Raw genomic sequence first — 23,448 nt, 5'->3', positions numbered from 1 at the left:
ATGATCTATTATGCAGAATGCTTGGGACCTGGAGTTCTTTTCAGATAAATAATTGTAATTTGGAACTCTATACCTTAACTCTGCTAAAATAGAAACCCAATAGGATTGCTTTGTGTCGTTTAGTAAACATCAAGTACAAGCTACTGTTTTATTCATTTTTAAAAATTAGAATTATTTGCTTTAAATGGACTCTATGGGAGATGGCCTTCCCATTAATCAGAGCTTTCTGGATATCGGGTTGCATAAAGAATTATCTGCACATTTGTATTTATACAAAAAGGTAGGAGCTGCTATGTTTTCTGCTTCTGCCAAAGCAGTCTTTATAACTTACAGTAGCAAAAGCAAACACCAACATAACAGAGGTAATACAAAATTGTAAATACTTTCCCCTTAACAAGAATAAACATAAGTCTCAAATCAATTAATAAGGTCCTGTGTCTATTTAAGTCAAACATGTTGATTCTGGAAAGATCTATCTTGAAATTCTTTTCCTCTAGGTTCATTTCATATGCAGAGCTAAGATATTTCTTGGACTGGTTCCTTGTTTGGAACCTATCATGTTCCATTCAACACCAGAGGATTAAAACCACAGACAGGGAACTTGTAAGACTCGTGTTGCTAGGCAGATGGGCTAGTGCTGAATATATAAATGTAGACACCCAGAACTGTTTGAATAGTTAAACAAAAGTGAATATTATTATTAGGATTCTTTTGCCTAGCTAGTGATATTTATCCAATTCAGAGGTTTATTATGGTAAAGCCCAATCCCACAATAGCAAAAGTTTATTATTGATGTTTCTTTTAGTATTTTTTCTGAATTCTGGCAGAATTATGGGTTGGGTGCATAATATTAAAATTGCTAAATGTAACTCTAAATATATATATATATCTAAGCATTATAAATGAAAATAAGCAGCTAAAAAAAATGGTAGTATCCCTTTCAGTCAACTATTTAGCTAAACTATATTCCCTTGCGTCCCCTGCTGGAGGTTTTAATATAACACTGGCAGAGATTGAATTGCACATAAGAATGTGTTATCTACACATATTGGATAGCAGTTGCCTATAGGACAGTGAGCAGGCAATTTATATCTTTTTCAACGCTCATTGGTGTTGCTATGGCTCACATTTAAATATTTTGCTCTTTGAAATCTTCCTGCTTCCTGTCTCTTATTTAAATCAGTGCATGGTTGCAAAGGTAAGTTGGAGTTGATGAATAAAAATCAAAATAACTCAAATACCACCAATAATAACAAATTAAAACCAATTGCAAATTGTTGCAGAATATCACTCTCTGTGTCATACTAAAAGATAGTTTGAAAGTGAACAAACCCTTTAAAATATATAGGAACTATACAATTTGAGAAATGGTTTCTAGATTGTTTTCTTGAGTGCATTTTTGTTACAAGGAATATCTGGAAAAAATGCAAGAAACTTTTTCATGATTTTTTATGTAAGATCCATTATATTTGACATTTTCTTAAATTTTTTATAATAAAAACTGTAAAGGCATCTAACTCCTGTAATTTGCACATGCATTGCTTTGAGGTTTCTATTTAGTGCACAAAAGGATGTCATTAAATCACAAGCTCCATTCTGCACATTTTTGTCATTCAAATCTAGCTTGACATGTACTAGTTAGTTACACTATTATATATTATGTCCAAGTTTTTTTTTTACAAAATTCTTTCTGTAAGTAACTTTGCACATAAGTGCGTCCATTACATGTAGGTTATACATTTGTGAGACAGATTGCTTGTTAAACTGTACAGAATGGAGTTTGTGATATAATGACATCCTTTTGTGCACTAACCAGATTTTGTTCTCATTCTTTAATAGAAATAAGTCTTTTGTATATTTTTTTATCTGTGTATGGTCACAAATACCTCCAAAAACTGGGAAAGCTTATTGACTAGAGTAAAGCCGAGGGTGAGAAATGTAGCAGCTTCTGGTAAGTTTCAATCAAAAAATGTAGGGTTTCTGCTCCCATTGGAGGTGCCGGCGTCTAATTTTTGGATGCCGGTGACCATTCTTGGACGCCAGCGAATATTCTTGGAGACTATTCTTGGACACCGGCAACTATTCTTGGGCGCTGGCGACTATTCTTAGGCGCCGGCGACTATTCTTAGACGCTGATGACGGTTTTTGCGCTTGACCTGAGTATAAGCCGAGGTAGAGTTTTTCAGCATATTTTGGGGGCTGAAAAACTCGGCTTATACTCGAGTATATACACGGTAGTTCCTTCAAACAATTACTACTGATATCTGCTTATAAATGGTGCATAGTGAGATTATTAGATCAGTAGTTATTATCTGTACATTGGCACTTATAGGAAAACTATACCCCCAAAATGGATATTTAAGCAACAAATTATATCAAATTAATTTGCATATTAAAGAATCTTACCAAACTGGTATATATATTTAAGTAAATATTGCCATTTTACATCTCTTGACTTGATCCACCATTTTGTGATGGCCTGTGTGCTGCCTCAGAGATCACCTGACCAGAAATACTGCAGCTCTAACTGTAACAAGAAGAAGTGTGGAAGCAAAAGACACAACTCTGTCTGTTAATTGGCTCATGTCACCTAACATGTATAGTTTGTTTGATTTGTTTGTGTGCACTGTGAATCCTAGGATCCCAGGGGACGGCCCTTATTTTTTAAAATGCCAATTTTCTATTAATGATTACCCAATGGCACATACTACTAAAGGGTATATTTTATGGAAATGGTTTATTTGCATGAAGCTTTGCTTTTTTATTCAATATATTTTTATAGAGATCTACATTGTTTAGGGGGTATAGTTTTCCTTTAACTCACTGCAACTTGTGCAAGTATGGGATCTATTATCCAGAATCCCATTATCCAGAAAGCTTCGAATTACAGAATGGTCATCTCCCATAGACTCCATTTTATCCAAATTATCCTGATTTTTAAAAAATAGTTTCCCCTTTGTCTGTATTAATAAAACATTGCCTTATACTTGATCCAAGCTAAGATATAATTAATCCTTGTTGGAAGCAAAACCAGCCTATTGTGTTTATATGAAGTTCCAAATTACAGAAAGATCAGTTATCCGGAAAACCCCAGGTGCCGAGCATAACGAGTCCCATACCTATTTTATAAGGAGTAATGTACCTGCACTTGCAGGGGAGTTTGAGAAGTAAACATGGTTGATCGTATGACATATCAGACCTGGTTTTATATGTTGTCCCTTCTGATAATAAAAGAAAAATGGAACGGACACCTAACATAATTGTAGAATCGCCCTGTGACCCTGCACACATTATTCTGTGCTTGTTTCACATTATTTTTAATTCATTTCACATGGCTTTTGGGTGATTATTAAAATATGAGCATTATGGAAAATTCTTCTTCAAGATAGCTATGTGTCAAACCAGTACAGTATTGTTTTGTTCGGCAACAAAAGTTTACATTGGAACATGCCTTGGAATTAAATAGAAGCAGCTTGTTATTGTTTTATTAAGAACTGAGAGAATAAGATTTATGGTGAAGTATGTCAAAGTGTTGCTCTCCAGTTGACTTTGATCTTCAACACTTCATTCTTAGAGACATGGTCACAGGCTGGCTATTCCTATTATATTCATAGCATCTTCTGGCAAGTTACAGTTTTCAGCCCGACTTTGGGATACATGTGTTTTTTTTACTCCCTAAAATCATATATCCTGTAGACTTTAGATATTTAAAATACCAAACAGCATTTTAGTGAACTATATAGCCACTTCCAGATGTTTGCTAAGCTAATAAAATGACTTAACCAAATGAATATTCTCTGCTTTGCTGATACATCATTGAATACAGCAGGTTTGTAAAACTGCAATCCCATAATAACAGCTCTGTTATAAATGATTTCTGCCTTACTCATTGTGGTAACTAGTGATATCCATCACATTTGATTTTTTAATTGCCAGACACCAGAAGGATAGTTTCACTTCCAATGTAGCATTTTCTGCCAACGTGGTGTTCATCATTCAATCCTCAAGCAGTTTGAGGAATGCTAGCCTGGATATCCTTTATCTAGCTCTAGATTCCAGGCTGTTTGAGCCGAGTTCCTCTGTATTTTGTCATGTTGTTACTTCAGCAGTGCCTGTAATTTGTTAAGCAGCCTCAGTACTTAAGAGCGGAAAAGTAAAATCCATTTTACAGCAGCATAATATATTTTCAATACAGTTGGCCCCTTAGTAATGACGCCTTAGATAATTAAATATTTCTAGAGTTACGTTCAATTGTACAGTCATATTAAAAGGAATGGAAAATAAAAAATATGTTAAGATTTATTAACTTTTTAACATGTGTGAGTTTTTTTTTTTCTTTCTTCTGTTCACAGTTGCCGTGTTCTGATTTTTATACCTAGTTTAAGAGGTTAATAAAAATGCCAAATATGCCTGTAAGATGAAGTTGAAAAGAAGGCAGCCATTTCCCCTGGCTAGCATTCATTAATCACTGAACTCTTTCTCCAATTAACTGAACTTCTATCATCAGGGAAATGGGACATCAAAGTAAAAAGCATCAATTATCTCATTGATTACACAACATTTAAGCATGCAGGGAAGCATGTACTGTATCTATGTATTTATTTATTTTCAGCTGCACTCTGCCCAAAACACATTGGATAAGAATTCAACAATAAGGGGCTTTTACAGTAAGCGCTCCAAATCAAAGCCACGCACAAGGCAAACTCAATCAGAAACAGGCACAAGAAAAGAGAATACTCCCTAATAAGTGTCCGGTCAAATTTAGATACAGGAGACTTACAAAGAAAACCATTGCGAGAGCCGAGTATAGCAGTCCTGAACATACTGCTATGCAAGAGGTGTTGTGGATAAGAGATGGTATGCTTAGATATTTTTCTAGGTGATAAAATGTCAAGTAGAATTTAGAAGGAGATAAAAAGGCAAATGGTACAGAAAAACCTAGTTAAGTAAAATGTTAAAAAGGGAGAAAAGGCAGAGGACATGGATGGTGTGAAAAGATAAGATTTTGGAATTCAAAGAGGGACCATTAAGAAAGCAGGAAGAATGGACCATCTTTAAAGTACAAAGTGGCTTTGTTTGTGTACAATACTGATTCCACAATAATGTAGTCAAACTAAGGATTGGTTGTTTGCAATTAAAAAAAAAAAAAAAAAGGTTGAACTCGATGGACATGTGTCTTTTTTCAACCTTACTTACTTACTTACTATGTAAGTTTGTAACAGCCAATCACCTTGGAGCATTAGGAAAGAAGTCCACTAGCGTGACTCTTACCAACATGTTCCTAAATCTGCACCAAAACAAGCAGCATTTTGTGTTACAATATGGCAATAGATTGGGAGAGGAAGGACCCTAATGACTTGGACCTAAAGAAAGGAATCTAAAAAGCTAAAATAATCTCTTCCAAAAACAGTTGCTGTGTATGTGTTGGCCTTTTTGCAAATGCTGCTGTATATATTTTAATTAGTCACCATCCCATTGCTGTGGGATATACGTGTACTGTATTTTTGGATAGATCTATCTTGTATGTTGCCATTGCATACAGACCTAGGGGCACATTTACTTAGCTCGAGTGAATGAATAGAATAAAAAATACTTCGAATTTCAAACGTATTTTTTGGCTACTTCAACCATCGAATTGGCTACTTCAACCTTCCACTACGACTTTGACTAATCGACCATTCGATAGTCGAAGTACTGTCTCTTTAAAAAATACTTCGACCCCCTACTTCGCCAAATAAAACCTACTGAGCATCAATGTTAGCCTATTCGGAAAGGTCCCCATAGGCTTTCTAGCAAATTTCTGATCGAAGGAATTTCATTCGATTGATGGATTAAAATCCTTTGAATCGTTCAAACGAATATTGGTAAATCCTTCGACTTCGATATTCGAAGTTGAAGGATTTAACTTCGAAGGTCAAATATCGAGGGTTAATTAACCCTCGATATTCGACTGCTGAATGTAAATCCTTCGATTTCGAATATCGAAGTCGAAGAATTTAGCGCAAATAGTTTGATCGAAGAACGATTAAATCCTTCAAATCATTTGATTCGAAGGATCTTAAGCCATTGATCGAACGATTTTTCTTCGACCGAAAAAACGTTAGAAAGCCTATGGGGACCTTCCCCATAGGCTAACATTGCACTTCGGTAGGTTTTAGGTGGCGAAGTAGGGGGTCGAACTTTTTTTTTAAAGAGACAGTACTTCGACTATCGAATGGTCAAATAGTCAAACGATTTTTAGTTCGAATCATTCGATTCGAAGTCGAAGTAGCCAATTTGATGGTTGAAGTAGCCAAAAAAAACATTCGAAATTCGAAGGTTTTTTTTTTCTATTCCTTCACTCGAGCTAAGTAAATGTGCCCCCTAGAGTCTAGTCTGCTAGAGTATAAGGACAGATTGAGGTAATTAGAGCAAAGGAGGTGACTGAGTACAGAGAGGATCAACATAGAGATCATGTAGATCTGCAAGATCCTCAAGCAGCACAGGGATCGTACTTTTTAAGAAGATACAGAAGAGGAAAAACTAAGAAGTCTCAACTTATCTGGAACTGCCCAGGGAATTATATTACAAGTTTAAATATTTTCTTAGTGGGATGTTGAATCATTATTCAAAAAGTTTGAGAAATGAAGGAGAGTAAAATTTAGTCTACAATTATTAGATTCCAAAACATCTCAGTTAGATTTAATAGTGTTTAGATCGGGTGATTGGAGAAGCAATAGGAACTACTGAAGTGTTTATAGAACCACTTTAGGTCCCATTTATCGGAGTGTATGGGTGTGTTTCTGGGCTTGAAGAATTATTGTCATATACCAGCACAGGAGCCTCCTACAGCCTCTATAGGATATGGTTCCTCTTCTGATGGCTTAGTGTGGCTTTGTATTTTATGCCTTTATTTTACCATAAAAGTAGAAATCTGGAGCTTATAAATTGACTGTGCATATCACACTGGGCCGGACACAAATAGTTTGGAAAAGGCTGTGTAGTTTCTCATATTGGTTATTTATCTGGATGTAGGAAAAGAAGATAAGGTGACAAATGAAAGCATTCCAAGTTTATTCTGACCGCTTTCAATATCTAAACTTTTTAAAGCTAACAATTAACAGTCTTTGTTTACAAAGCAGATCACCTTTAAAAAAGGTATTTTTTTATTTTCATAGTTTATTTAACAATTTTTACAAAGATAGTCTAGTGACAGAAATATAAATAGATAAAATGATAAAAGGTAGATGAGAATATAACAAAGTAGATTAAGAAAATATAAAACAAGCGCTACACTTCCATGATTCACAAACTTAGCACGCGACCCATCGCTTTAACATACAAAGCTGCATGAAACAATTACCATTTTGTTGTTCAGGCTGATTCGCTTGCCAGACCCCCAGATAGGTCATCTTTATAAACAGAAAGATCCTCCATTTGATCTTCTTTTGGCCTATCCCCCCATTTAAACCTATTTGTTAAGAAACCTAACCCATGGTTCCCATATTTCACAGTATTTAGTGCTCTTATTATGAATAATGTGTGTTATTTCTTCCATCTTCCTAGTATCCTCTACAACCTGCTGCCTTTAAATAAGGTATTGACGATACACCTTATAGACAGTCTTCAACTGTTTGCCTTTCTGTTCTGTCTTTAGCATAAGCTGTACAATGTCATCATCAGTCTAAATTTTTAGTGTAAGCTATTTTTCATTCAGGCCCTTTTTGTCTTCCAGTCTTGTATTGAAATCACTCTTGTTTGGCTGGGTAACAGATATCAATTTAAAAAGAAATTATCTTCACCAATCCTTCTGCCTCTTATATAAGCTGTGTCATTTTTTTTTATTAAGACACTTAACTCTAGTACATTATCTAGGCAAAGGGAGCACAGATCAGTGATATATTAGAGCTAACTGTCCATCAACTACTTTGACTCAAAGCCAACATGTAGAGATGTGGATTACTGATAGGGGATACTGAACATTAACTTTTATTATTTCAGTAACAATACAGTATTTTTAGCAGATGATATTTAGAAAATGTATTATTTCTATGAGGTTAATATGTTTGGCCCTCCCTTCTACATTCTACATGGAATGTCTGTAGAACAAAAATTACTGAACTTACTGTAATATTACTGAAACTGGGGGTAGTTCCATTGACCTGGTGTATTAAGTAGGCAACAAGTAAAAAGGGACTACAAAAATACTGCTAATTCAAGGCTAATCTGCAGAGGCCTTACTGGCTGACCTCTGCCATAGGCACAACTCTAACCAACCACAAATCAGCTGACCTCTGACCAACAGATGGTGCTGCACAAGATATTCCTGACTTGTCCCAATGGGACTTGGGTAGTATGTGACCAGCTGGTACGCAAAATGTGCACTCACAATTGAATCCTAACTGTCTGGGCCCCTTTGAGCACCTATAAACTCGTATGTGTAAGAGGTACCAGACAACCAAGGGCAACACAGTCATAAAACTGATATATATAAAACTGATATATATTTAAAGTATATATATATATATATATATATATATATATATATATATATATATATATATATATATATATATTTATATATATATATATATATATACTGATTGTGTCTGGCTTGCTCTGGGGATGGTTGGAACATATGAATAAGGCCTGGGGGGAATGGGGCAGAGGAGAAGGACCAGCTTGTTTGCAGCTAAATGCCATAAAGCAGCAGGTAGTAAACCTACACAGAGCCTGCAAAATCTACCCCCAGGAATAACTGATCAGAACACATTAAGAGAGATAAATTGTCTCGTATGTCACACTATCCATCTTACATGGCTATACTGAGGTGAATTTCCAGGCCCGGATTTGTGGCGAGGCCACAAAGGCCGGGGCCAAGGGCGGCAAAATATTAGGGGCGGCCTGCTGCCCAGCTGCTTTTCTGGGAAAAACTCGAGTGCACTCGTGGGGGGTTGTAGTGCGGGCGGGCGCTAGGGGGCGAGCACCCAGGAAATTCGTATTTTTACATGAATTGTTAGCATTATTTTACTATTACTATTGTGGAATCCTATGAACAGATGAATTGTGAAATTTTGCCATACAGCTAAGGTGCAAAGAGAGGCAGTTGTGGCAGTTGGTCTCCACAACATTAGGGAGGCATGATATGGGAATAAATAAGAAAGTAATATAATTTCATATATTTTTGTTGTTGTTGTAACAACAGTAAACTATTTCTTCTTGCTGAACAGATGTCTAAAGATAACAATTTCATAAACATTATTTAATAAGAACATATTCCATACATATTCCAGAAAACAACAGAAAGCCAGATGTATGTATTTTGATGTGATAGACAAAATGAAGAATAGTCATTCAAGAAATTGTTAGTTTTGGCTTCTTCTCCTCTAGTTTTTTCATAGGGGAAAAGTGATTGCTTAGCAAATGGTCCAGACCCAAGACAAACATTTACTGCTGAGACTGTAATTGCTCAGAGATCACATCTCTAATGTAAAAAACTCAGAACCCCCTGAAAGCAGTCTAAAAGTGCTTGGAAATTCTTTGCCACCTTTGGGAGATCTTAAGCCTAGCTGTCAAACCAGTGGAATGCAGGTCCACAAAGAAAAGAAGAACATTAAATAAAGAGGTGATATGTTGTTCTGGACTATCCTCAAATAGATACATTTTTATTGGACATTGTTATATTTTATAAATGTTTTGCTTTTCCTCAATATGTCATGAACATACTACATAGTTTCATGGCAAATCATTGTGCAGAATATGAGCAAATGTTAACTATTATAAAACTCTTCCTAGCTACAGTCATCCCTGTATAACATCATTTTTTTCTTTCTTTTCACCCTAGTGGTGTTATTCCATGACCATTGGCCTGTAGGATCATTTTCCTGGTAACTTATGGGGGTTGCTGTGTGAGGTGGTGTCCAGCAAAGAAGGACATTTAAGCACCTAAATGCAAGTGCTGACAGTTTTAGTTCTTCTATAGGGATCACACTTTGCAAGTCAACACATGATCCTGCTCATGAAAAGATCCACTGCTGCAGCCATCACTGAAGGGAAAGCAAAATATGGTTCACTGTTTTCTGCTATGTTGTTCAACAGGTTCATGTTATTATGGATATTATACTAAACCATTCTGTTTGGTAATCGTATCTGTGCTTTCCAACCTGCAGTGGTAATGCTTTCCAGACAGACTGGTATCTGTTGTCCTCTGCAGGGATGTGATCAGAGTCATTCTACTGTCTGAAGCTTCATAGCCAGACTGCCCCTTGGTATCTTATTGCTTAACTGCCTGGACTGACCAGTCCTCAGTGGTATAACTCAGAAGCATTGGGTCCCCCCACCAAAATGTCTACTGGGGGGGCCCAGCTTGAACAGTCCCTCCTCCCCTGTCCCCCATCCTGACCCACTCTCGCTGCACATCCTGGGCCTGGAGTGCACCAATATTTTAAAGGTACAAGAGGTTGGGGAGGGGGTACTATAATACAGAAGACCTCTTGGTCTGGTTCCTCCCGAGACTGCTGGATATGCTGTATAGGTAGTTACGCCACTACCCGTCTTGCTTATTATCATAGGTGGTCTGCATAGTTTCTGTGATGTATTTGACAAATGACCATCTTATCAAGGCAATGCAGTAGTAAAAGTAGAGATCTCCCCTGCCTATATGTAGTAGTTTTGGGGACCTGCACCCTTATCAGGTTCCTAAAGGGCATGCTCCCGAATATTGTATATCATCAGCATTTATTTATATAGTGCCAGAAAGTTATAAAAAGGCTTTACATGAACTTTTAATAAACAAAGGCTACAGAATAAAAATAGTGTTAGATGGCCATGTTCACAAGAGCTTACAATATGATTAAATAAACGCAAGGAGGGTCCCTGCATGCCTCTTAAGAGCTGAACCAGCTGTTATCTCAACATGACTTATGCCAGCAATACAAGGAGAGATCTGTAAATTTGTTGAGGTTACGGAGTAGATCTTTGCCCCATTTGACCACCCTGGCGATGGGCCAAATTTAGCAACTCCTCGGGTTAGCGTTTGGATCATAACATGAGCTAATTCAGAACCATCAGCAGAACTCTGCATCAGCAGCTGTCTTTTGTGCCCTACTATACAGACAGTAAGGTGCCATCTCAATCTAGAGTGACCAAATCATCATCATCACAGTTTTGGTTTTTGATGTAAGAAGGAAAACCGCAAATGGCAAGGAATTCTCTTGCTACCCATGCACAAAAAACTAAATGAATGTGAATCATTTCTTTCCAGTACTCTTTTTTAAATATTACATTGATATCAGGCACAGATGCAGCCTAATAGAGTTTTGTTATAATACTCAACATCTATAAAGTTACTCCTCTATAAACAAGTATTTTTGTTTAAAATTGCTATATATATACAGACTTGTAGATTAGGAGAGGTCCTAGGGCAGAAAGCAATGACAGTCACTGTTTACAAACTTAAACAGTTTGATTTCAAAAATTTCCCAAGCCTAGAGAAAATAAAATAAAGGCTTTGTTCTCATTCAACAGGTGCAATGTCATACGTTCACAGGATACTGCTGGTGCGTCACCCCTGATGGCAAACCTGTAAGCGGCTCTTCAGTGCAGAACAAAACACCTGTATGTTCAGGTAATATAGAAACTTAATATATTTAATTCCATGGGCTGGCAGAAATGGTAAATGATTCTTCACCTTTCTCATGCGTCTGTGTTAAAGATAAAATGTACTGCACATGGGAAGAAGGGCGGCAGTCTACATTACAGGAAAATGGATAAATGGGAGTTTTGAATGTTACTGTTGTAATGGGGGCCCCACTTCTTGCAGTTCAGTCCTGTAGAGTGACAGCAGCATTAGTTAAAGAGTTCAGTTTCTAACACTGGGAAAATTAGCACCAGCTTGGTAAGTAACCCAAAGTAATCAGACATTTGATTTTACTCTAACTTGCAGTAGATTAATCAACAGTATTTGGTGATTGATTGCTATGGGTTTCTGCACTGGTGCAGCATTATAAAATGAGCCCCACTGTCTTCATTTAATCCATGCTCTGTTTCCTGGTAAGTCTCGTGAAACAGAAGTATTTTCTCCTGCTGAAGAAAAACTACAAAATACAAAGTCATTATAAGAGGGCACACCTTGTTTGTGAGGATAGTTCTCTTTATTAGAAGAAACGTAAGAATAACCAACAGAGTAGTGATGAGGTGGGCCAAATGAGACATAAAACACTTCTGCTCACATGTTGTATGTTCGTGTGAATAATTTAATGCAGTTTTGTTGCCCAAATCCAATAAATTATCAATAATAGCTTTTGGTCCCATCTTTCCCTTCCTGTGTATGTTGGCCTGTATCTACCACTAACTATGCCTTGGGTGCCAAAGCTCATTGGCCTGGCTCTCCACATGATACACAGAATTAGGATGTTGTGGAGGGCTATTTGACTCATTTTAGCCCACCTGACCATGCTATTACTGGTTACACTCATATTAAATCTTTGCACAGCTATCCAAAGGGACCTAAAGAAACATTACAAATGTGGATAACTCTCAAAACAGTGGGTTTGAGGCCATGCTGTGTGTATAGCAGGAGGGATGATAGAAGCTTTGATCTTGTCTTTGTCACCCAATAAGTGTTTTTCTCATTCCATGTTTTCTCATTCTATTCTCAATAAATTCACTTGCCAGCCAAAATCAAATTGAAAACCGACTCAAGAACCAAAAAAAAAAAATCCTTTATTATTTATCCATTTGACTTACTTCAGATGTGAAAAAGACCCTACAGTACCTCCTATCCAAAATGCCACTCTTGTAGGAGCTTTGGGAAACCAGCCAGCCATACAAAAAGCATCTGGAGCCCTCTGCTTATACAAGGAAATGTCACAACAGAAAAGATGGGCAGCTGTTTTCTCTTTTCTTCCCTACAGCCAGAGTTTTTCAATTACTGGAGTGGACATTTCATAAACTCTCTTACTCTTAGAAGGTTTCCCATTCTGAAAGTGTTTCTCTCTGTTCTGGCCTTCAAGGTCAACCTGCAGGAACATGACATGTAAGGTTACCATATTGTACATGACGTATTGCCCCGTTTTGTTGCCAAAATTACACACTTTTCTCAGGACAGTCACATAGGGTTTAAGAAAAATAAACACTGGCAAATAACAGAATGTGGAGAAATATACAGCACTTTAGCCTATTCATCCTTTTTTTCTCCCAGAGAACGTAACAACAATTCTAAACACCATGGCCAGACCAGAGATGGATACTTTGAAGTCTCTTATCCAGTCTTACCAATATAGTTTTTAATTAAAGCACTGTGACACCAGTATGTGCCATACTACAAAATGAGACGTCTGTTGGAAAGACAGATAATAATAATAACTCTCAATGTTTACTGGTTGACTGGAAATTTATTATAGTATTATACTATATTGATGCTTCTCCAACTTTGAATATTTTCGGGCCTTATAAATTGTCAGTTCCAACTCGGCCAGAAGCAGGTCGAAGCACATAAACATATACATGCAACAATTAATAAAAGGGCTCAAAGACTCTAGTTATGTAGGTTTTGTGGCACATAAAGATATGTAATTTGTGTCCATATAAATTAATTTTAATTTCAAGAGTTTAAGCTCCGAATTTTCAAAATCCTAATATATCTTACTATGACACAAAGCAGTCCTGGAATATTCCGCTTTCAGTTGCAAATACATTTAAAAAATACAAGTTTAAAGTCATTAAAATACAATAATGGAAATTGGAAAATTGCTTAGAATTATTACTATGTCTTTCAAATGTTTATACATGCTAGGAAACCACTCAGTTCAGGATTCAGCTCAGGATTTGCTCAGGTCTGACCAAATACGTAATTCTCAGTAGAATCTAGACCCTTAATATCATGTGACTTTAACAGATTCAAGTTAGGATCCAGTTCAGTCCAGATCCAGATCCAGTACAGTAAATGTTGATGGATTTGTTATAGGTGAGTTGGAATGGCCATGTCTTCTCTGAGCTTTTTGGTGTTCATATTACTTGGGAAGGTAGGATTAACAGCCCTGAGCTCCAAAAGTGGTATTAGCCCTTATATTAGCTGTATGTTTTGGGCAATTCAAAATTACTCCGATTGTCCTCTTTCTTATCAAAATTAATTGTACACGTTTAAAAGGTTTGTTCACCTTCTGCAACGTTTTACCTACGTGGTAGAAAGATTAAGGCCTGGGAGACATGTCTGTCCACACAACAGTAGACAATTGTCAGGGTAGGCACTTAAGGTGCAAAGAAAATTGTATATTTGCAGGTGATACCGAAATTAATTCTTGCCATATATGTGCCCATGCCCTGTGCTGTATGTGTAGCATACAGCACGATTGCATAATTGATTGCAGAATTTTCTTTCATTGTATATCCTATTTATTATTCTAGAGCTATAGTGAGTTCAACACTGCAGCAAAGTAGCTAATGGACCAGCTGACAATTTCTCTTAGTTAGTGGGATCATAGTGGGAGCATTGTAGTGCAACAGGAGTTCCACCTACTGGTTATCTCTATGTATTGCCGCTTGGAGTAATAAACATGGCACATTTCCGCCCCATGAGCAAGAGGGGATACTAACCTCTAGTAAAAGGGTATGTACTGCACTACGCACATTTTATAGCAAATATGGTTATTTTATTATTACAGCCGTACAGAATACTCTAACAAGGAAAGTGATTTGGTAGTTCCTAGTCAAATGCATTAAATGTATCCAGCCTACTGCTGTGCACAGAAAACTGACTTTTGTCCTGCAATAAGCAGTTGGCTTGTACATTATACTTAATATAATTATATTAGGGATATGGTTTTTGCCTATACTAAAGAGGATTCATGGTTAGGGTGTATTATGCTCTCAAAGGTAGAGAAGACAGTACCCAAGGACATTGCAGGCCAGCTGGGTCCTGAAACAGAATCTTCAATTATCTATGGAATGCTGAACTGATCATTCTGGTACAAATAGTCTAGCTGAGCCCCCATTTGACGAACCAGCTGACCTACAGGGTATTTGGGTAGCTGGCGGCTGAAGAGCCCTGTCACGTTTTATAAGAATAATAGCAAAAGTGCAGTTCCATTGAGTTCTCTCATGCTGGCTTTGCAGGTGCAAAATAGGAAGCATAAAGGAAGGACAGAAGTTTTCCGAGAATCATAGAATTATGACCCTGCTTCTGCTTCTTTTTCCTGTCACATGTGCTCTGGTATTTCTTTCTAAGCTCTAAATAAATCCGAACTAAGTTGATTTGTCCTTGTATTCCTCTGCCTCTAGCCAACACAAGCACAATCACTTACAGATAAAGGTCCAGCTAAACCACCACACCCATACTGAAACAACCATGTGAATAGCAAGACACTGAAAAAACAACCATCCCTTCACTATCTTTGTCTTACAGAAACAGCAACTACTGCAAACTACTCACAGAGCAAATCATCAGTAAGGATGCAAACTAATGTAACAAACATAGCCAAATTGCAGGGGGTTGTTAGATATAAAGCTAAATGTAAACATTTTGGCACCCCTGTTTCTTGTTTAATTTTGTATGTAGAAATTTCATAAACATTAAAATATAGGAACACAGAAAATAGTAATTGTGGCATGTTAAATCGTTTGAACCCCTTTCCACTTGGCCAGTCATAACCATTGTTTGGCCTGTCACTCAACAACAATGGGCTCCTGTGAGCAATTGAGTGAGTATCTGAAAATTAAGCTAACTGATGTCTGAAGCAGGAGAAGGCCATAAAATGATTGCAAAAGCCTTCCAGCTTGGAACTACAATGATCTGTGGAAGTCAAGGCAAGATCTGGAAGAACAAGAAACTTTCAGAGAGAACTGGCAGTTTCTGCCCATAATGGCAAAAGCAAACCCTCATATGACTGCAAAGCAGGCCCGGACTGGCAATCTGTGGGTTCTGGCAAATGCCAGAGGTGCTGCTATAAGGTGCCATAGAAAGTCACTATTTAGTGGGCTGGTGGGGGCTGATTGGGCCTCTGTGTACCTGAAATGCCAGGGCCTATTTTAATTCTCAGGACCTGCACTGAGAATTGAGTGACACAGGAGTGGAGCTGCACTGTTCCACGGGACAACATTGCTTGCACAAACATGATCTTCATGGAAGTCATCAGGCAGAAACCTTACCTGCAATCTCATCACAAACATCAGATATTAAATATGGTATCAATGTCTGATAAAGAGTAAATTCTTTGGGCAGAATAAACACAGGTTTGTTTGGAGAAGAAAACTATGAAGCAAAACCTTGCAACTGTTAAACATGGGTGGTGAATCCATTATGCTTCGTGGTTGTGTGGCAGCCGGTGGCACAGGAAACATTGTACATATAGAGGGAACAATGTATTCCACTTAATATCTTCAAGTTCTTGATGCCAATATGAAACATTAAGTCAAGAAGCTGGAGCTGAAAAGGGAATGGATCTTTCAACAAAACAGTGAATCTAAACCATAAGCCACCATGAGCTTCTTAGAAAAGGTAGTTGCAGGTTTTGGAATAGCCCTCACGGTCCCCATTAAAAATCTGTAGGTAAATTTTAAACATAGAAGTAATTTGCAAGAATAAAAATTCCCTACAACAGGATCTAAATGACTCACAAAAGGTGTTTATAAGCTGCGACCTGTGCCAAAGAGGCTGTTATTAAATACTAACTGGGGGGTTCAAAATGTGCACATGCCACAATTACTCTTTTCTTTCTTCCTGTGTTTTAAAGTTTGTGAAAATAAATATAACTGTGCATTAACATTTGCAAGAAATGCTAGTATTTCTTCTTTACGACTTTTGCAATGTGTCCCTCTGAACTCATCAAGCATTGGGTTTCAACATCATCATCATCCCAATATCACTTGTCTACAAAGCAGCAGCTTGTACCAGTGGTGGTGTACCAGTACAATTGTTGGGACTGGCAGTCATTGTCTATAAGGATAGCAGATGGTAAAATGGGGGGCAGAAGGCTCAACCTAATGGGATAGAGACAGTAGAAGGGACCATGGGATGGCAGAGGACATGCTGAGTGAAGCATGGAGTGGATTTGTTTACTTTCCCAATCTGATCACCTTGATAATCATATACAACCTCACTTCAATACCTCTTTAGCTAACTGTATAAAAAATACCTTGACAACCCTGAGTTGTGTCTGAGAGCCACAGATCCACATTTAAAGCAATGGAAATAAAGAATTGCTCTGCCGCCTAGACAGGAAAGCTTCTGGCTGTGTATAAACAACTCTGTTTGGTACTTTAAGCAGGTTAATTGTTTTCACGAAGCAGCTAGCTTGCCAAAGTGCTTGGTTGCTGGGCACATACAGTTGGGGATACCATAAGCAGTTTACCGCGGGCACTAGGGCTCACTGAGAACTAAGATTCATTTTGGCTGGCACCACTACATTGTTACAAGCTTTACTGGAAGCCCTGCACACCATGGACTTGGCCCTGCATTATTCTGTTTAGTATCACAGTTACTGAAACACCTCCATAACACAATAACACTGTGCTCGTTATAAAATAAATGTTTGTTTCCCCACTTTGTTCACGAATAAGAGAATGTAAAGAATTAGTTCCCTAAAATCATTAGTCCTTATGCCAGTAAATCACTAGCATATCACTACCCAAAAAGGCAAGCTCTGGGGAAGAGCATCTCCTTCCATTTACAATAAGACAAGCAGGATCTTGGCCACATCCAGTATGCATTATACATGTTTTTTCTTAAGTGAAGTGTCCAGAGTTCTTTCATTGTCTTGTTTCATCAGGTGACTTTCTAGAAATGTCAAAAGCAATATGGAAAGTCTGTTATGCTCCTGAAATAGTCCTGGAGGCAGTTAAAGATGTAAACACTTTCCATAAAGTCCATTCAAACTGAATTCATAATGTCACTAACACAGCAATTAAATGTCCATTAAAAGATGATTATTTATACCCACCCAAAGCTTCTGAAACCACATTTTATGCAAAGGTGAACGTAGGATGATTAGGAACTCTTTAACAATCTCTGCATGCCTGCGGAAGATGCTGTAGCTCAGTTAGCCCACTATCATGTAAACAGTGATACAAGAACACGATTAACTTTTTTTTGTTATAATCCTTTTTTATTGTTTTTTTACAACCAGATAACAAAATAAAAAGAGAAAAGAAAAACATAATCAAAATACAAAACTAAAAAGAAAATTAAAACAATGGTTGGTGAAGATACAGTTCACAATATCTTTTTTGTCCACAGTGCAGTCTTTCACAGTGTTACACATACAAGCCGGTGCAACAGGTTGTATATTGTCAATGTTTCTCAGGAAGGGACAACTTCTCACTTTAAAGCATCCGCCCAGCCTTGCCACACCAGATTAAATTTGTTTTGTGCGTTCCTTTGTATAAACACTAATTGAGCCAGCGTGAGGTGTTCTTGCATAAGTAATTTCCACATTTGCACTGTAGGGGGGGTCACCTGAAAGCCACTTCAGTGCTATATATTTATGTGCTTGGAACAGTAATTTCCACATTTGCACTGTAGGGGGGTCTCCTGAAAGCCACTTAAGTGCTATACATTTATATGCTTGGAAAACCCTTTGATATTGGGTAAGTGTTAGTGCTGTCTCCCATATTCGAAAAAGGGTTCCTATAATAGGGAGTGGGCATGCAATGGTGGCACTGCTTCATTACCCCAGCATGAGCTAAGTGTAGTGTAGGAGGCATCGGTTTTGTCCTGTATAGTCCATGGTAGCAGATGTTGCAGTTGAGATGCTAGGTAGTAGGATCTCTAGTCTGGGAGGGCCACCCCACCCTGCAGACTTGGGAGTTGCAGGACTAAATATGCAAGCCTGCTACCCTTCCCTGCCCAAACAAATGTCTTGATGTCTGAGTCTAGTTGGGTAAACACCTTTTTTGGTATGTAGACTGGCAAATATATACAATAGTTGCGGCAGGAAAATCATTTTACTGATGCAACTCTACCCGGTGGTGTTAACGGGAGTGAGCTCCATGCCTTCATCTGGCTGGCTATTTTAGCATAGGGTTCAATTTGTCTTGCAGATAGTGTCTAAAGATTTTAGCAAAGGAAATACCTAAGTGTTGGAAACGGGTAACCCATTGCAGAGGTTGGCAGGGTAATTGGTAATTTGGGGCTTCATCATCCAGAAGAAATATATGGGATTTTTCCCAATTTATAAGCAACCCAGAGAATTTCCCGAACAGATTTGCCATTTGGAGGAGTCTGTCTAGGGAGTCTGTCGGGTCTGCCAGAAATATCATCACATCATCGGCATATAACGCTATATTTTCCTCCATGTCTCCATATTTACAACCCTCTATCTTTTTATTGGCCCTGACTATGATGGCTAGTACCTCTATGACAAGAGTAGTGCAGGGAACAGAGGGCAGCCCTGTCTGGTACCTCTATCTCTCCTAGGAGACCGCTCAGCCTCCCCTCCTATAGCAGCTTCTGTTCCTCTTCAGGGGTGCTCGGTCCGCAGCGTGGAGTGCCGTCCATTCCTTTGGCACATTTTCAGCCCTGTCTGGTACCCCTGTCCAGTGGCAAGGGTTCAGAGATTAAGCTATTCATGCATACTTTTGGCAATGGGCAGGAATACAACAGTTGCACCCAGCTTCTAAATTTGTCCCCAAAACCGAACCCTGCAAGAGCTTGAACATGGTTAACTTTAACTCAAAAAAATTCAAGGGTCTTTAAATATATATTATACAGTATGTGACATTATAAGTGTATATTAAACAATATAGCTGGTGTAGTAGTAATGAATTCCCAAACAAAAATCAATAGCCCAAGTGCATCCAGTGAAATGTGTATCCATATAAGAAAACTTGGAGCACTCATGGGACTTGTAAATAAGTTATTTATTGGTGGTTATCAAAGTTTTGGTCCCAGCAAGAGGACTTTTCCCAAGAAGACACACAAATATATATATTTATATATTACATTTATTTATTTTGCATTGAGGGCTGCCATGCAGGGATTTGAGGGGCTGAAAGACTCAAATAATAGCAGATTATAAAAGTTCATATTTGGTTTGATTTTTTTCTTCATATCCTACGTTTTTTTTTTTATCTTACTGTTGGCTCTTGTTTCCTGAATTCATGTGTTTTCTTGTCTTTTCTCGCTCAAAAATTGATCTAGAGAGTAGGAGCATAAAGTTCCTGATTTGGAACTAGCTTATTTTTTCTTGTATGCCAAGCTGGAGGGGGATATAATCCTTTGCATTATAGCACACTGTCATGAACAAATATCTTAATACAAGATCATCTTAATGTTACTAGCCCAAACATATGTCCTAGAATGACTAATCAGCTGGTTATTATACCTATTCGTATGACAAGGCATCCTGGAAGCTTACTTTGCTAGGAGTTATGTAGGATTGGAATAGGTACCATTTAGTTACAAGGTAATCAATGGTAACATATGTCTGAGTTCCTAAAATTCATTATTCTGTTGGGGAATATAGCAATAGTTAAAAGTCTAATGACTGGAATGAACTAAAATACCCTAGTGGTTATTTGGTAAGGACAATCATTTGCATTGGTTCAGTAACCAAATGCAACCAATCAGGGTAATTAGAACACTGACATCAAGCCTGTTATTGGCTGCTGAGTGGTACAAGACCAGGTTAGGCTGTGACTAGTCATCATAGGTAACAAATACCTTTACTAGCAGGGAGGCCTGTAATTCATTATGTTGTTGATTACTTGCAGTGGCCAGTGTGGTGTTAAATTGAGCTGCGAAACAAAATTGAACACTGGGAATATTTTACATCTCCCCCTTTTTTTTTCTTTGAAGGTTCTGTAACTGAGAAGCCCTCAAGTCAGGGCAATTCCGGCAGGAGAGGTGAGTGCAGTTCTGTGATTTGATACAAAAATTAATCGAGTAATACTGATGTTTCCAAAAAGAAATTGCCTGGTGTCTCATAGGATGCTGAAGTAAATTACAGAACAGAAATCAAAAGCAAAAATAAACCCATAACAATGAAGCAAATAATTTCAAGTATACTCACTATAACTGTAAGCCATGGGTCTTGGATGCCAGGACAAAGTCTGCCGCATCTTTATGAATAATTTTAATAGCCCTATTTGTCAGTCAATCTAAGAGGTAAACACAGTCTAAAATATGCTCTCATGCCACATACAGTGTCAGAATCATTATCAAATGGGGCATTTAGAACATTAATTCAGTTGTTTATTTTATGGATCTCCCATGAACAATATTAGACAATAGCAATTATATATTTAGCCTTCCTGGTGAGAGCACAAAATATGTACATTTAGATGTTTATTTAGGTATTAGTAGGTAGTCTTAGGATAATAGTATTGCTCTGGTACATGATTATTATCATTCCTTTTTCCTTCAGTTGAAAACTGAAAAGAGTGAGACTAGTGAAAGCAAGACGAGAATAAGTCAACAGAAAAAATGGTAACAAACTGGCAAACAGGGTTGAAAATGAAAGAGCCAAAGAAGTATTTTATGAAATATAAGGTAAAAGGCATTAGTTAATGAGAGAATTAATGGAGACAGTAAATAGGGTAGCGAAAAGGAGACACCAGGTGGAATGGAAAAGGAGGTCAAAAGAGAAAAATTAGCAAAAGGTCACACAAAGTAGTATATTGTTTGCATGTCGCTGGTTCATGGTTTCCAACTTTAGTATGCAAATTACTCCTGACATCAGACCATTATGAACATTCCGACTTAAGCAGTGATGAATAAAGTCCGCATTATCACATGGGGTGAGTAGATTATCTTAAATTCGTTACTGGACCATCCACCAGTACAGAAATACTTAACACTATATGAAGAAGTGCCTTTAACAATTCAGAAAGGCTCTTAGCTTGGTTCAGTGTTGGTTTACATTTTTTTGTGTTCTGCTACATTTCATTTTTAATTTGCTTCATGTAATAATTTTAATATACACTGTTTTGTCTACAGCTCATTATTTGTATACAAATGTTAAAGGGGCACTATCATCAATAATAAATGTTTTTATTTGTGCTGAGAAACACTGCATATTGCTGAGTAACAGGTTTTAGGCATATAAAAAAAAATTTTTTTATGTCAATTTTTTCTGTATGAATGTAAAATATGTTGAATATTAATTTCCTTTAATCACTGCCACCTATGTCTCTTTCCTTACAAAACACAGCAGTCCAACATCAAGATATGTTAAAACATACAACAAAAACAACAGTCAAGTAAATATAATGGTTTTCTACAGTCTTTTTGCTGTAGAATGAACATGGGGAAGAAATGAAATTTGTATGTATCAAATGTATTGTTTTTGTTTCCCAAAAAGAGCAATATTCTTTACTTTCGGTGTGGTTTGTAATGCTTTGTAATCGTGCATTGGCCCATAAGTTCCATAACTGAATCAGATACTCTATCAGTGCCCCAGCAGATACAGTATGTATGATGAGTTTAGGAGAGAGTTTCTTATGATAGAATTCATGGATTTAATTCTAATCATATGGAGGACCAAGATGGCAGTACATATGGGTATTATGAGAAAGTGGTTAAACTTGAGAGAGATGGAGGAGATGATTAGGAACATATGGACACGTATGGAGATGTAGTGGGGTGTGGTAGAGCAACAGGCTTTGAATCTTAAGAGAATTATTTTATAAGTTATTATATGCTTAACAGGGAGTATAATTTACTATAATCTACTAACGGTTGCTGGCGTAAATTCTCTAACGAAGTAGACTGACTCTATCGGTACTTCGCACCCTAATGCCAGATGAGGTTGCGCTCTGGCAAAGGGACGTAATTACGCTAATTCACTAACTTGCGGATTTTACTGAACATTACCTCTTGCCCAAGACTTGCCTTCACCACCACAGACCAGGCGAAGTGCAATAGAGTAGATAGGACTTGCTCCAAAAAAAGTTGCATTTTTTTCTAAGTCCCAAAAAATGCTGGCGTCTTTTACTTTTTTAAGGGTGGTAGGCTGAAAAAGAACGTAAATTCTTTTTTGGGGTACCCTCATTCCCCCCTACATTTCCTAACATATGGCATCTAAACTATACAGTTGGCACATGTGTAGGGCAATATAACAACTCTATTTTATAATATGAATGTTTCCCAGGTTTGTGTTGTGTAATGTAGTTTATGCTGCATATACAATACGTCAATTGTACTTTAACTTGGCACCATATGCAAATTAGGCATCGCTAGTGTAACTTCGCTTTGCTTGACGAATTAACGCTAGCGCAACTTTGATACCTTTCGCATCACTCACTATCGCTCATGGATTAACTAAGTTAGAGTGAAGGAATAGAAGAAGAAAAACTTCGAATTTCGAAGTGTTTTTTTGGCTACTTCGACCATCAAATGGGCTACTTCGACCTTCGACTACGACTTCGACTTCGAATCGAAGGATTCTAACTAAAAATCGTTCGACTATTCGACCATTCGATAGTCGAAGTACTGTCTCTTTAAGAAAAACTTTGACCCCCTAGTTCGCCCACCTA

At 37.5% G+C, this 23,448-nt stretch overlaps 1 protein-coding gene across 7 annotated transcripts in view; it reads left to right on the top strand.

The window, feature by feature from the left end:
* The window catches only part of smoc1.L (SPARC related modular calcium binding 1 L homeolog), a 153,515-nt gene that overhangs the window by 76,520 nt on the left and 53,547 nt on the right, over window positions 1-23,448 (top strand). For all 7 annotated transcript variants that reach the window (XM_018228560.2, XM_018228559.2, XM_018228557.2 and 4 more), the window contains 2 exon segments: window positions 11,506-11,605; window positions 20,771-20,818. In XM_018228560.2, coding sequence (XP_018084049.1) covers window positions 11,506-11,605; window positions 20,771-20,818 — 148 coding nt within the window.

Source organism: Xenopus laevis, chromosome 8L (genome assembly GCF_017654675.1).
Source record: "Xenopus laevis strain J_2021 chromosome 8L, Xenopus_laevis_v10.1, whole genome shotgun sequence".
Lineage (NCBI taxonomy): Eukaryota > Metazoa > Chordata > Amphibia > Anura > Pipidae > Xenopus > Xenopus laevis.
This window is presented reverse-complemented; position numbering and strand designations above follow the sequence as displayed.